Source organism: Ambystoma mexicanum, chromosome 10, assembly GCF_040938575.1.
Source record: "Ambystoma mexicanum isolate Mex_15411 chromosome 10, UKY_AmexF1_1, whole genome shotgun sequence".
In the NCBI taxonomy this organism is placed as follows: Eukaryota; Metazoa; Chordata; class Amphibia; order Caudata; family Ambystomatidae; genus Ambystoma; species Ambystoma mexicanum.
The window spans coordinates 1,197,610,518-1,197,626,649 of NC_090932.1; the positions used below are offsets into that span (position 1 = coordinate 1,197,610,518).

The following is a 16,132-nucleotide window of genomic DNA, read 5'->3' on the forward strand; positions in this document are numbered from 1 at the left end:
GTTTGTCTGGGGCCTCCTCGATTTGAGGACTTTGTCCAGTTAGTTAGATTTTTAAGCAACATTCCTGCAAAGAGTTTCCCCAGCGGATCTATAAGTCAATGGGCCTATAATTTGCGGGTAGGGATCTGTCCCCTTGTTTGTATATGGAGAATAAGATAGCTGTCTTCCATGTGTCCGGCACTTGTTTTGAGGCGATAGTTGGATAGGCCATCAGGACCAGGAGCACGAGAGACATTCAGATGCTTAATTTGCAAGGCAATCGTCTCTCTGTCCCACATAAGATTCCACCTTTGGGTCAACAAGTGTCCTGTAGAAGATTCTGCAATTGTCTGACAGTTGGTCTTTCGCCTAATTTGTCTTAGTTCAGACTTGGCAAAGAGTGATGAAAAATGGGTCCCCCATTTTGATTCAAGGACTTCTGAGTTAAGATACATTGCTTGGTTTAATTTTCCATTCAACAAGGACCATGGATCAGACAAACCATTTGCCAAAGCTGAAATCATGAGTTTTACATTGTGTTGATATCGCTCAGCTTTAGACATCAGTATCCAATTTCTATATCTGTTTAATTTTCCTCTGCTCATTCGCTTGCTGATCTAAGGTTAGAAAAAGTGCTTTCTGAGGTCTGAGGTTTCAGTTTTCCTTTTTCAACCAGATGGCGATGGTATACATGATAATAGTTGATATCCGTAGTTGTAGAGAACTTCCTTGCTTGTCTAAAAAGGAGTGAGAATCCAAACATAATTCAGTTGTTGTTGACAAGATCCTACACGCTTAAGAAAAGTAGATGAAATAGACAATCTCGGGAGCCTATCGAGACCATTCCCTAATCGTAACGTAGGTAAGTTTATCAACGGTCTTCTTTCTTGCTGCAATTTCCAGGACAGAGATAGTATCTTGTGATCACTTTTTGTAGTGTTTTTTATTTGCAGATTGTCCAAGTCAGGCAGCAAGGCTGTCGAGACAAAGATGTAAGATGTAATCCAAGTATGCTTGTGTCTTTCTCCCCTGCCAGGTCGAAGAAGGGGAATGTCGCCTTTCATCTGTCCATTTAATAGAAAGATGAATCGCGCCTTCAGCTCTTTCTGCCATATAATCGCTTTCCAAGGAAGAATTCGACCCACAGTTGATACTCCTGGCAATTTGAATAAGTTCAGATCTCTACATATGATCTCCGCTTCTAGGTCCAATCGAGATTGGACTTTAGATATAAATGCTTCCAAATGGATTTGTTTGGTGTATATTAAAGACTGGAGAGTTGCTTGGTCTTCCAAGACATCTTAATACGTTTTTTTGATGGCACAATTGTGGTACATAACAGTGCACCACAAATTATTAAACCAAGTCTAGATTACCTTTGTGGCAAAAAACAAAGAGGGGTTTAATCATACGCATTAAAGCGTTATGCTCAACGTAGGCTGCAGTTAAACAGTTTGACCAGATGACTTTGGGATGCCAATATGCAAGAGATTTAGGACATTAAGCCGAGATAGGCATGTTGGCTTAAATCCGCTTCTGTCCTTCAAGCTCATGAAAAGTGAAAACAGATCTCTCAGAAAGAAACTGGTTGTACACCGTGTGAGGGGTCAGAAATTGGAGGTGGACACGAAGTTGTAATGTTTTCAAGATTAGACATCTATATTCAAATAAAGGAGTTGGGTAAAAGGCCTTTCTGTTCCTATCCTGCCTAGGAATCCAAAACTAAAATCATGCAATCAGTCCTTGTGTCCAAAACGTATCTGATCCTCACACTAAAAATGAACAACCAAATAACCAAGTATATAAATTCCAACAAAACAATTCATGCATCCAGGGGGTGGTTTCCCTTCCCATGGATTACTTTAGGTAGGATAGTGAAAGTGTCCTTTTCAAACAATGATTTGTGAAGAGTGTTAGAAATGTCTCTTTCACACAAAACTTTAAGGACGGCAAAAGTGCCTCTTATACACAATAACTTCTTAAGGATGATCTCCTGGTATAATATCCTGCCAGGTATCTTTCTCCCAAGGACTCCCTGCCTGATGTGCTTCTTTCACCAGGACTTCTTACAACATTGTCTTTCAGCATAACACAGTTGTAGTCTTTCACTTTTTATACTTCAATGGCTTTAGGTTTTACTTTTTCCATCTTTTCCCATATTGACATCTCATATATGGAGACTTGTGTAAATTCTGTCTTTCTATTTAGCTTGTTTGGTATTCGAAATAGGGTTCTCAATTGTTCAGATGCCTGACGGCACGCCCCGGGTCCCCAACACCTCTGGGCAGACTCACCAGTGTTTGATGGCGTTTCCGACCCATGGCTTGTTGCAGCTGTGATTTTGTCACTCTGGGAAGGCGTTGCCCACTCTAAAGACCCTCATTCAGTTCTCCTGCCGGCTTTGCATCCACTTGCGGGTAGAACTACTGGTTTTAGACTTGACACTGTACCCGACAGCTTCGCTGCTGCTGCCAGTTTCTCAATGGTCCTTCCACGGCATCTGATGTCCTTCTCTCAGGCCCACGCCTCTGTGGTAGGTTTACAACATACTGCTCCCGTCTGTCTGCTTCTGCCTTCGGTTCGGTTTACCACTTCGCCCACTCTGCATCTCTCTTCTTCACCTTCATTTCTTAAATGAAGGTGTGCACCATTTTTAAATGTCCTGTGCAGCCAATTTCCATTGGAACATACAATAAGCTTGAGGTGTCCTTTAATCCATATTCCTACCTCTTCCTCGTCTCAGTACTTGAGCTTTATGGGAGTTGGAGTCCATAGGATTTTTAGCCCTTTAACATTATATTGGTTTGAATGTTTGTTTAAACCCAACATACCAGAGAGAGGAGATGTTAAATGTGTATATGAGGTATAAATAATGCTCTGCTCAGAATGACGTATACCATAATTAGTTTAGGTGTTATAGTGCTTTCCTCAAAGGTTGGGGAGTCGGGGGGAGCATACTGTGTCTCTCCTAATGGAGTCATCACCTCCTCCCGGTAGTCCTCCCCCTCCGATCCCCCACCCTCATAACACCACCCCAAGGGACATGATCAGGTAGCAGCTGCTATTTCCTGGCCATGTGGGGGGAGGCAACCACCAGGGAATCAGTGATGATTCTGCACGGCTCATCACAACAGCCAGGACCTCAGGTGGACGCTGCATCACATCCCACTTCACAGTTACAGGAACATGGAGGACCACAGAACTAATAAAGCATGACACTAACTCTGAATCCACTGCATTGTATGATGTGTAGTTTCCAGGTTGTATAAACAGCCAGAAGTACATTAACTAGGTGTAAAAGGAGAGATTGAAACCATCATTTGGCAATCCCCACTCTCAGAACCCTTCGTTTGTTATGTCACTAGTAGAACCTTACAATGCACCAAAAACATAGGTAGAAAGATGCCCTTTAATTTAAATACAAGAACGAAAGAAAATGGATAAAGAAGTAAATGGAAACGTACCCTCCTGCAACTGTTGAAGCTGCCTCTTGAACGAGGCAAGCTTGTCCTGGTACATTCTAAAAAAAAGGAGATGAGCAGAAACAAAGTTAAAGATCTTAAACTTCAATGCCAAATAGCCCATATTTTATCACATACTATTTTTGAGGCTGAGATCTACTGTAGCCTCCCCTTCACTTCACTTCACTTCCTTTAACACCCAACAATATTCTTATGATCCAAACGCAATTCACATTGGCCTTTAAAAGCAGGATAATCAAAGCCCATCAATATCTAGTTTAGAAAACAGCACAAATAAACGAAGGATTAACAGCACCAGGTAGAGTGCCAAAGCCATTAAAAACAAATAAATGTCTAGTGCCTAACCTATGGTGCAAAATGGAATAGAACATAAACGTATATTTCATTTGGTGCTGTGAGGAACAGGAGGGCGTCCTCACTTCTTCCCGTGATCCTCCTCATGTGACCAGGGAAAGGCAATCGCTTTTGGATCCAGACACTGGGGGTGGATATGCGAGGGAGGGTCCCCCGGCTGGAGGGAACTTTGGAGTGGTAAGAGGACATCCTTCTGTGAGACATGGTCTCCCTTTCCCTTTTCACACAGAACCCTCTATCCATCAAGCCTTTGTAGGCTATTGTCAGACCTCCCCCTTTTCCTCCCTTCAAACAATCCCTCAGAAACATCAACTCCACACTGGGATGAGGAAGCGATCAACTAGGAAGACATATCCTCATTTTAAAGGTGGATGAAGGCATCATGAAGAAGGACAGACAGCAGATTCAGAATTCAAAACAAACACTTTCATTAACTTAAATGTCAGGATAGAAAAATACCTTACTTACCCTATGCTAAGGTGGGATTTCCCTACCAAAATAAAACTAAGGAAAGTCTGAGTTCAACTAAAGAAGCTGTCTGCGTCCAAAACCTATACTTGCCCTCACATCTAAATTATACAATGTGTAGGGATGTCAGCAACCAGAAGAAATCGTGCCCAACAAAGTTCTGTGCCGCAGCTTTCTTTCAGCTCCAGACAACCCCCACCCCACCCCCACGTAAATAAACAGTTCGAACAAAAGTCTCAAAATTAACTCTTGAGTTCAGAAAAATGTAGTCATAACCAGTGCTAGGGGTGCCCCTTCCACAAATTCCAAACACCACAGATCCAAGCACCAACAAATCTTGAGACTTTGTCAACATATGATTCAAGTCTCAGGGCTCTCTTCCCCAAGACTTCAGCAACACAAAAATGTCTTGTATCTGTAAATGTCTTTGCCACTCGTGGGCCTTGTCTGTATGGTTGGTAGTTCCTGCATAAATAGTAATTATATTCAAAAGCAACTTCCAAGTCTTGATTAGCTCTGCTTCAATGTAATTCTCTGTGATATGCAGTTTGTGGCTTCACTTAGATTTTAAAACTTTGAGTCCAACACTTTGTTTCACTTGTTTCTAATGTTTGGTTTGATCACTCGGCCCTCTGATTTCCACATCAGTGTTCCGATTCCTGCCGCTCAGGCACTCCTGTGTCACTGTCTGAACACAGGGGAACAAGCACTTCGAATTCAATTAAAAGTGACGGCCTCAGTGTGGGTCTCCCTGGCCGGCTCCTCGGTGGAGGGCGCGATCTCCAGGATACACAGCCCGGACCTGGAAGCCTCCGCACAGGAGCTGCGCGCGTCCACGGACTGCTGCTTAATTGTTGATGGGCTAACTCCGCCTCTGCAAATATATACTCCCAGTGACATAAAATACCTCACCTTGGCCCTCGCAGATCTACTTCGGCAGGAGAGCTGGAACTAGGGCCGGGCATCCGGAGCGTGGCTCTGCTACTGGCTGAACAGGAGGAGTTGGCTGAAGGGGTTGGGGGATAGCTCTGAGGCCCGGACTGTAGCTGGGATGTTGCTGGATAGCCGCACTATTTTTTCTCTGCCCTTCTGCAGTAGGGGGGTGACCTGGGCTTTGAAGGGCTTGCCCCAGACCCATGACTGTGTGGTGAAGATCCCTGGGCTCTCACTGTAGTCCTCACCTGGCGGGTCCCTTTGAGGCCTCCGCGTCTGGGCTGGGCTGGCCTCTCCGTGTTTGTACAGATTTCCTATTGGGTTGACATTTCAGAAGGTCCAGCCCAAGATTAGGAGAGTTGTGCAAGTCCATGTGCTGGTCAGGAGCCTTGGAGATGTTTCGCCGTTTTTCTCCCGCCCACCCCACTCAGTAATGGCATCCCCACCTCACCCGGAAGTGGCGGACGCTAATTCTGTCGCCAAGGGCATGGCCGCCCTCCTGGAGGAAATGCGGGGCTTCAGAGCGGATATAGCAGGGCTGGGTGGACTAGGGGTCCCAGACATTTCCAGATATAGACGTGCGGCTCAACTCGCACATGCCTTCGCATGGACGCGCACCGTGGACCGCCCATCCTGGCTGCAACTAGAAGAAGCGTGGTGCAGGTCTCCTCTGCCGGATCTACCTCACATCCAGCCCCAGAAGGCCCCCCCTGCTCTGAGCCCGCTTTCAGCCACTCGCAACACGGTGGACAATTGGAGAGTTGGGAACAGGAAGTGGGGAATCAAGAGCTCACTGGGCCCATTAACCCCAATCTGGAGCAACCTGGGTTTCTCCCCCAGAGTCTGCGTCTGCAGCTTTGCCAAATGGCCGGAGAGCAGCCTTCATAGAATCTCAGACTTTCTAATAGAGGGCCGGCCGCTCTCCTTTGAGGACTGCAAGGCGAAATTCAACGTCACCGAGGAGCGTTTCCGCTATACACAGATCCGTCACTGGATCTCACAGCGCATCGTTATAGAGCGCAGCTCCAGGGACCTTACACCCTTCGAACTCTCACTGACTGCACCCCCTCCGAGGGGCAAGATCTCCACTCTCTAAAAACTCTTGGAGAAATTCAGTCCGGATTTGAAAGAAAAATACATGCCGAGTTGGGAGAAGGACCTGGGGCTTGAGACAAAATTTGGACAAGACTCCATAGGAGCACTCAGTGTGTCACCAATAGAGAAGGGGGATATAAAGTTTGCTTCAGGTACTACATCACTCCAGTACAGCTGCATAAAGCAAGCGCGAGGCCCTCACGGAATTGTTGGAGTGGCTGTCCACGGGAAGGTTCACTCTTCCACCTCCTTTGGGACTGCCCTAAAGCGGCGCACTATTGTAAGGGGGTCCTGACATGTCAGAGCAATCACAGGCCTCAATATCCCGTGGGATCCCGGTATCATTCTGTTGAGAGAATCTGGGCGAGGTGACTTGCCACTATCAGGGAAGTCGGCCGCCTGTGCACACACCTACTATTGGCGGGCAAGATAGCCCTTGCCCGTCTCTGGAAGCATCCCGAGGGCCCCTCCATTCCGCTTTGGTGGGCCAAGTGTTGGGATATTGTCACAGCGGAAAGAGTTGCGGGTCTTCGCCTGGGCAACCTTGCTCCATTCCAAAACACCTGGGCCCCATTTACGGACTATGTGGACCGCTACCCAGCCCTCACCCTAAAGCCGCCTAGTGTCCGCTGGCTGAGCTGATTTTCACATGGAAGCGCTGTGCTTTAACTAAGAGACAATCCCCAAGGCCAGTGATTTTTTCCAGCCGAGTACTCCCGTGGTGGATTTTTGGGCTGATTTCTCCTGCTCTTTCTTGCATTATTTTCCCATATTCAGCTTACCAGTACAATGAACTGTGCCTTATATGCTTTGTCATTTCTGATGTCTGTTGTTTACACGTTGTTTGTTTTCCTCTGTTATTTTGTCTATTTTGAAGAGAAAAAAAAAAAAAAATTGACACCATTGACGACAGGGTCCAAGCATTGGAAGCTAACACAACCTCGATGGACATCCTGGAGGCTCAGTTCGACTCACAATTAGTGGATATCGATAGAAGAGAGGAGAAGTGTACCCTGAAAATTGACAATTTGGAGAATAAGGAGCGTCGATGAAACCTACGATTTCTGGGCCTTCTGGAACACAAGGGGAAAATGCAGTCGGACATTGCCAGCGCTGTTAAGGTGGTGGTGAGGTTGCTCTTTGATGACTCCAACACAAGTGAACCAACCATGGACAGGGCGCACAGGGCTGGCACATCTAGCAAAGGCCCTAGGTCGATTCTTGTGCGGTTCCACTATTTTTCAGAGAAAAGTAAAATTCTTGAGTTGGCACGCAGAAAGGGCCCAGTGGAGTGGGAGGGAGCAAGAGTCTCTGTGCACCAAGATCTTTCCGCCTTCACTTTGGCAAGACGTCAGCTGTGCTCTCCACTAACAAAAATGTTGCAAGCTAAAGGTGTGCGGTATCGTGGGGGTACCCTTTCCAGTTTTCTTTTGAGCTGGAGGGCTACAGCTATGCAGTGGTTACTGAGGAGGATATCAACAGGGTGTCCCGACCATAGCCATTTCGGACCAGGATCAAGAGCGAGCCCCGTCCGGCCCTGTGGGATCCGGGGCCTCCAAGGAGAGGCGGAAAGTCTGAGGCCATAGGAAGTTCAGGAGGGTGGGTGGCTGCAGCCTCGCCAAGCTCAGCTAATGTTTGAAGTTCTTGTCGGACCCTTGTACTTGAGTTCATATCCACCTTTAGAGGCGTGGGGGATCTTTTTTCAACTGTTTCTGGCTGGTTTTCTTAGGGGTGCCCGCGGAGGCTCCCATGGGGGCCAGGGTCCATGGATTTCTGTCTGAATAGACCCCTTGGTCTGACGTTGGCTTCGGGGGGGGCTCTTGCTGAGGTTTTTGAGGAATCCGAGTCCCTAGAAGGGGGGGGGTGGGACACCGGTGGCCTGGCCAAGTGCCAAGACGGAGTTGCTTGGCACTCAAGCATGCTGGGGATGGGAGGGGTGTTGGGGGTTGTTTATACAAGTTTGGTTTTAGTTATTCCAAGAGTTCTGGGATCATTTGGAGTCTTGAGGGGCTCTGCGGGCTGGTACGAGGCTCTGAAACCATGTGGGAACGACTTCGCGGAGAGCTCCCTGTTGGGGATTGTGAGCTTTAATACTCTCTTTGATCGATGATGCTCAGTATTTGAGGGTGGGATCTTTAAATGTGCAAGGTCTGAAGTCCCCCACTAAAAGGTTGTTGGTGGTGAAGGAATTTGAGGCTTCAGCTTCATTTCTTATTCTTACAAGAAACTCACTGGGTCATGGGCAAGGAACCAAAATGTAGGGTTAAATCTGTACAGCATCTATGTTCCTCTCCTTTTGCAACAAGAAAACTTGGGGTCGCCCTCTTGGTCTCTCCCAAAGCTGACTAAGCTGAAGGCCCAAAAGACCGACCCGGAGGGTCGATATATCATGGTCAAAGGGGAGGTGAGGGGCAGGCTGTTTACCTTGGTTGGTATATATGTTCCAAACGAGGGGCAGGATGGCTTTTGGGAGGGGATGAATGGGGAAATTATGGTGTTCACAGAAGGCCCGCTCTTGGTGGGAGGGGACTTCAATATGGTCCTTTGCCCTGAAAGGGACTGGAAATCATCCACTGCCTGCCCTAACTGGCAGTCTCAGAAAAAACTGGCAACCGCCTTCCAAGAGGTTAATGGGGAGCTGGGCCTGTGGGATACAGGTGCTCCGGAGCAGGACTGGGACTCGTACTTTACTTATTATTCTAAACGGCATGCAGCATTCTCCCGCATTGATTACATCCTGTTAGACAGTTCACTTAAGGATGAGGTCTCTGAATCTGGGGTAGAAGTCATTCCATGGTCACACCATGATTTGGTTAAGATTAAAATTGGTATCCCCCCCCCTGCCTCCGGCTGGGTCCCAGTGGCCGTGTAACGACTTCCTGTTGGAGGATAAAGAAGTGAGACAAACGCTTTTAGCCACCATCAAAGATCATTTCTCATTTAATGACAATGGGGAGGTGGGTGTCATGGGGGTTTGGGACATGTTCAAGGCCACTATTTGGGGCACCCTCATTGAAGTGGATCGAGGAAGAAGAGTGAAAGGGACCGGGAGGAGAAGCTCCTGAGAGATAAGATCACCGCTATTCAACCAGGGGAAAATTAAAGACGCTGATGTTCCTGGGTAAATGGGAAGACCTGCAGCAGCTGCGATTTAGACCTGCAGCTCTACTTGTAGTGCGGACGGAAAGGAAGCTATCCTTTTTTAAACAGAAATATATGGAAAGGGGGAAAAAGCAGATAAGATTCTGGCTTAGAGGCTTTGGGAACAGTACGAGGGTTAACTCAATATGCACTCCCGGGGGTGTTCTGATCCTTAGGGACGGAGCGATAGTTGAGCAATTTAGGTCATATTATGAGCACCTATACTCCTCGGAATATACAGGGGATGGGGCTGATGTTGAACGCTTCTTGGAAGCCCTACCCATTCCTGGTCTCCCTCCCGACAAAGTGGACCTGCTTAATGTTCCCATCACTCCCTAGAAATAATGGATACCATTTCCTCCCTGAAGAGTGGATCCGCTCCTGGCGATGACGGTTTTACAGTTAGTTTCTATAAAATCTACCACTCCATGTTAGCCCCATTCAGGACCAGAATGTTCAACTCATGGAAAAGGGGGCAGAGCGTATACCCAATTTGGAGACTTCCCATCCTGACAAGCATAGGACCTAGGATGCAAGACAAATAGATTGGGTAGGGAAAACAACCAGTCACAGAGAGGGCAGGAAATTGTAAGGTGGTAAAAGAGGAACAGGAAGGGCAATTAGGTATGGGCAAGGTCTATAGAGGAGAGGTGGAGGATCAGGATATCAGCAGCAGGCTTGATGGATGGAGCATGGAGGCTGTCCGAGAAGAAGGGTAATGCAGAGCGAGTGGGTGTGTTGTGGTAAACCAGACATATTAGATGGACAAGAGGACGGATTTGAACAATATAACTTATTCACCAACAGAAAAACACTCTAGGCCCCATTTCTATGATTAATTCCCTATAATAGAAAACAAACGGGTGCTCGTCAGGATGTCTTTAAAAAAAAAAAAAAAAATGAAAACAATACCAAGAAAGAAAGGAGAGACTAAGCCTTAGCATAAGAGTCACTCCCCCTTGGAAACATTTATGGTGGGTGGCTTTCTAGCCCACACCCCCAGTGTTCTTACAGTGTCTTCTTGCTTCTACGGTGGTCACAAAATCCAAATTAACAAAAGAAATATCTCTCAGCTTTGGATAATACAAAGTCCTTGTCACGTAGTCTGAATAGTGTAAAACGCATCCCTTCTTCTGGAATGTATTCGCCTGACCTGTGTAGGTCGATCTTCACAGCAAAACAAAGCTCACTCTACCGTTCCTTTACTGTTCAGGGTTGTAGCCTCATGTAGGCTGTGGGCCTGCTCTGCGTTGTCGGGTTGTCCTCCTCTCTCAAACCCCTTCTAGGGTGTCTGTTCTCTAAGCCACTGGGGCCACAGGCCTGCTCAGCCTTACTGTATGCATCGCTTTGTTAACCCCCTTCTGGGGTATCTTCTTTTTCAACCCCAGATGGGCTACAGGCTTGTGGAGCCCGATCTGGTGTCCGCCACACTTACCACCAACCAACCCAGTCTTCAGCCGCATACCTTCCTTCCAGCGGCAGGACTCGGTACTGGAGTCGCCATCTCTGTCCCATACATATCTGTGCCCTCGACTCCTCTTTGGTCTGCACGGTCAGCTGTTCGGTCCTTCGCCCCATTCGGGACTCAGCATTTATTGGACAGGATGCCGGTATTTCTTCACTCACTTCCTGCCTCAGCGCACCCTGCCTGGTTGGGGTCTCTGTCTTTCTCAAAACTGCAGCATTCCTCGAGGAGCCCTCTATATCCACCCATCCACCCATCCACCCATCATGACCTCTGTGCGGTTCTCCATCCGTCGGAAGGACTGCCTCCCTCCTCTGCGTCTCTGTGCGAGCCATCATTCTACATTCTCTGGCAGGTTCTCCCTCCCTTGGCTGGTTTCCTGCTGTTTTTAAGTTCCTCCTTGGAGTGGTGAAGAGAATCCCACTGGTCATCGGTTTCTCCCAGAGCAGGTAACGACAACAGGTCAGTAACCAAACCATACTTAAAGAGTCCCTGTCCATTATTAGCATGCCACTATTTTCACAATGGCTAAACCCACTGCGGGGTGATGGACCTTCCTACTATGTGAGAATATGTATTATAAATACACCAAAAGGAGGCCCTGCGGCAAACGTCACTATTGGTGTCTTTACAATCCTCTTAGAAGAGTTTAAACCAAATAAAAGCTCTTCGAATGGTTTACAAAAATGCAAAATCCCTTTATTCTACAATTCAAAAAACACAGGGTTACACAGACATAATTCACACCATACTTCCCAAAATTACAATGGTTAAAAAGTCCTTGAGACAATTTTAAACATCAATTCATATCAAAAACTCAATTCATATAAAACAATTTATACACCCATATGTGCTTTCCCCCGACCGATTTGCAAGACAGTATAACATGGTTCTACACAGCATCTGTCACATCGACTCCTAAGTCACGCTGTGTTTCTCATAGCCCAATTTATATGTTTCTGTCCTATATGGCTGATTCATCAGGGTCGTCTCAAATCATACTCGTGTACTCTTGAGGATCCCTGAATGGTATGGCTGTATATGCCACCTTCGACCATACTGCAACCTTTCATGTTGCCGTTGCTGACCTGAGAAATGTTCATACCTGTAACTCCTGTTCTCCAGCATTGGTATCTTTCATAGATTCACATGCTGTGAATAGTAGCAGTCAGGCTGGGAATCCTCAGTTACCTTTTGATTCCTCCTGCCCTAGACAAGAGGACGTACATTTTGTAGCCCAACACCCTTGGTATGGGTGTTTTTGGTCCCCACCAATGGGAACTCGTAGCCCTAGAATAGACCCTCTTCGCCTCAGATTCGGAACCTGTGGTACCAGATGTCCCTGGGTTGTAGACTGGGTGGAAGAAGGGCGCATGTGAATCTATGAAAGAAACCAATGCTGGAGAACAGGAGTTACAGGTAAGAAACATTCTCCTTCTCCAGCATTCGATCTTTCATAGATTCACATGCTGTGACTAGACTAGGAAGCAGTATACAGACACTGGCGGTGCGTACAGGTAAAAGCCACCCATCACACCATACAGCAAATCCATAGGATCGCACCTTATTGGAAGATGCGCTGTAGGACTACTCTTCCAGACCACACTTCTTCAGCATGCTGCCTCCAGAGTAGTGCCTCATGAAAGTATGCGGCACTGACCAGGTGGCTCATTGGCAGATGTCTACGATCGGGACAACCAACCACCATGACGCCGATGCTGCTGTAGTTCTTGTCGAATGTGAATATTCGTTGGGCCATTTGCTACGAAAAGTTGCGCTGATTTTCTGAATGACTGCGTCCTATCAATGTAGTATTTTAAAAGCTCGCTTGAGGTCGAGCAAGTGTGATGCCATCTCTGCCGGTGAGGACGGCCTACTAAAGAAAACCGGTAAGGTCATCATGGAATCCTTCTGAAAATCCATGGGTAATTACTTTGGGAACCAATCGTGGGTTTGTCATATGAAGTACCCTGTCCTTTTGGAACCGTAGGTATGGTTGGTTGATTGTGAGGGCTTGCAGCTCCAACACCCACCTAGCTGACGTAATAGCCACCAGGAAGGCGACTTTCCATGACATCCCAGTGGCACAGAGGGCATAGGTTCAAACTGTTTCTTCATGACCCCCTGACAGCAGTGTTGAGGCTCCATTCTGGCGATATCTGTCTTACTGGTGGAAAACTTCTGAAAAGGACTTATGAGTCTGCGTCCATAGAGGGACGCACTTTATTTGTGCCTGGTGTACCTAGAAATGGCCGCCAAGTGCACTTTAGGGGAGTTGTGGGCAAGGCCTTGTTTGGCCAAGCTTAGTAGGTGTGGCAGTACATACATCCTCTGGCATAAAAATAAATAAAAAGAAGGGGGAGGAAAAGAAAAAAAAAAAAGAAAAAAAAAAAATCACTTCAACTTCAGGCAGTACGATTTATTAGTGGCGGGAGCTCTCGCCGACGCTAGGGCCGGCCTACACTCTTGTGACATGTTCAGGGTTCCTAACTCGTCAGGCGAAATGATTGGAAGTCATGGTGCAGATGTTCCCCATTGCCCTGTGAACGCATTTCCCATTGAACCCTTTTGGTACATCCAGCTGGAGTACCTGGCACATTTATTGTTGTGTATTGTGGCAAATAGGTGTATCATTCGTCGACCCCAGCGTTGGAACAGTGATTGCAGCATTGAGGAGTCAAGCTCCCATCCGTGGTTCTGGGACATTTGTCTGCTGAGGATGTCTGCCATCTGATTCTGCATTCCTAGGAGGTGGAATGCCAGTATGCTGATCCTGTGAGCAATGACCTAGTGCCATGTCAGATGAGCCTTGGACAATATCCTGGATCTTGTTCTTCCTTGCCTTCACAGGTAATACATTGTGGTGGTGTGGTCAGTGAGCACTTTGACTGTTTGGTTCTCAAGTATCAGGAGGAATGATTTCAGTGCCCATCGCACCGCTCTGAGTTCGATTACATTTATATGTAGGGATGCCTCCTGGGGCATCCATAGTCCCTTGACGTGTAGTTTGTCCATGAGAGCGCCCCACCCCTGGAGGGAGGCGTCCGTAACGAGAGTTGTCGGGTGTTGGATCATGAAAAATGTTCACCCTGCAGACATTGGCTTTGTTCACCCACCACTGCAGCTGTGAGCGCAGCTTGATAGGGATGCACACTGGGTCCCCACCCATGATCCGGTGGTCTGCAACCAGTTTGCTGTCAGGAACTCTTGTAGCGGTCTCACATGAAGCCTGCAGGGCGGGACCAGCAGTATGCACAACGCCATCGTTCCGAGCAGCTGCATGCATTGTCATACAGTTGTCACTTTGTTTGGTGCGAATGTCTTTAGTAAGGCTGCAAGGGTATTTAATCTGTCGCTCTAGAGATGCACCTTGGGCTCCTGGATGGGTCATTCCGCTAACAGGAATATGAGCCTCTTGGATGGCAACAAGAAGGATTTCTTGTAGTTGATGACAAAGCCCAATGTTTGTAATAGGCCCACTGTCACTGCTATAGAATACTGTGCTCCTAAACTGGTAGTGCGATTTTCCGACCACAAACCTGAGGTATTTCCGGTGCCCTGGGTAGACGAGTACGTGAAAGTATGCGTCCTGGAGACCCAGGGATGCAAGGTAGTCGTGGTGCTACATTGCTTCGGAGACCTGCTGTAATTTCATCCTAGTGAACGTTTGGCGCTTTATGAATTTTTTTCAACCTCCTTAGGTCTAGAATGGGCCTCCATTTTTTTGTCCGGTTTGTAGATGAAGCATCAGGAGTGCACTCCCTTTCCCCTTTGGTCCCTGGGGACTTCTTCTATGGCCCTTTTTTGCAGCATAAGCTGCACTTCTCATAGGAGCACATTCTTGTGCACCTGTGGTTGGTGGTTTGGAGGTATGGGAGGGGGCGTATGTTTAAACTCCAATAGGTGCCTGTATACCACATGCACCACCCATTTTTCATTTGTTATTTCTCTCAGTCTTGGGGGAACCTGGAGATCCTCCCCCTGTGAGAAACCTGAGGGTTTTCTCCCAAGTAGACCTCCAGAATCCCTTATTCAGGTGAGCAGGGAAGGGCTGGCGCTCTCAGATCCCAACCCTGGGGGCGGACGAGGGAGGATCAACTGGGTAGGGGAATCTGGGGTTATGCGTGGGCGAATACCCCAGGTGAGACGCGGTATTACATCAAGGGAGAAGATGAGCACGAAGCCCCCGAGGATTTTATAGGCTGTTTCAGATCAACCGCCCTTCCACCTAATGAATATCTCTTATCAGAAGCCAACAACCCCTCTGCCTATGGTAAAACCATTAGAGAACCAAACCCCAACGCTGTGGGAAACTACATCTCCCAGGATCCCTGTTTTCCTGTAGCCTACTCAAGTACTCCCAGTAATTCTTGTCCACGTCCCTATGATTATTTGCTGAACTCTCAGTCTACTTTGACAAAACACTACTGTTCCCACAATCCCCCACTAATTCCCCAACTGTACCAAATGTTAACCCCCATCCCCGTTTTTAAACACAAACACTTTCTTACACCGTGAAAGACAAAGGACTAACACCAGAGCCGTTCACCCGACAGGTCCCGACACAAAGGTCAGGCAGAATCAGGCAATTGACAATAGCTACACACACCAAAGGCCCTTTCTCTTCCCCACAAGGATAAAAGGCAGAGCATGAAAGCACACAAAGAGCAAAGCCGAATGCACAAGGGAGCAGCTATTCCGAAAGGCAGTTCAAACAGAGGGGAAAGGCGGCGAGACCTGGAGGGACAAGGAGGAAAATACCCATGCCCTTTTCAACTGAAGACTCGCGAAGCCTCCGAAAAGGAAATAAAACCAGGAAGTCCAGCTTGCGTGTGGTGTGACAGGTGTGAACGACGGCACACAGGGCCCTTTCGCGGTGCAAAGCGGGGATAAGCACTTGCCACTGTGGTGCCGTCCTCGACTCCTGTGACAAGAAACTCCAACAGTTCAGCACAGTCAGTGAGTCCGAGAGGACTGATAGGAAACCGAACTGTGCTGAGCCCAAGGTTGCAGGCAGCAACATTTGACAACGAACTTTTGCAATTAAACTTTAAAAGAAACCCCAGTAAAGGCCCAGTGCCCGAGAAGTCCGGTGCCACTTATTCGAAGGACTCTGACTGGAACCTTTTTGCTTTGTTTTTTTGAAACTACGAGAACCAAGAGGCCTTATGGGAGGCCGAAAGACGGTGTTAAGGTGGGCATACGAGGGTCAAGC

The 16,132-nt window shown here is 47.5% G+C and overlaps 1 protein-coding gene across 4 annotated transcripts in view; it reads right to left on the reverse strand.

Moving 5' to 3' along the window:
• Nucleotides 1-16,132, reverse strand: part of SUDS3 (SDS3 homolog, SIN3A corepressor complex component) — a 400,693-nt gene that overhangs the window by 354,414 nt on the left and 30,147 nt on the right. For all 4 annotated transcript variants that reach the window (XM_069619180.1, XM_069619179.1, XM_069619181.1 and 1 more), the window contains exon 3: nucleotides 3,444-3,499. In XM_069619180.1, the coding sequence (XP_069475281.1) occupies nucleotides 3,444-3,499 (56 nt within the window). The remainder of the gene's footprint in view (nucleotides 1-3,443; nucleotides 3,500-16,132) is intronic.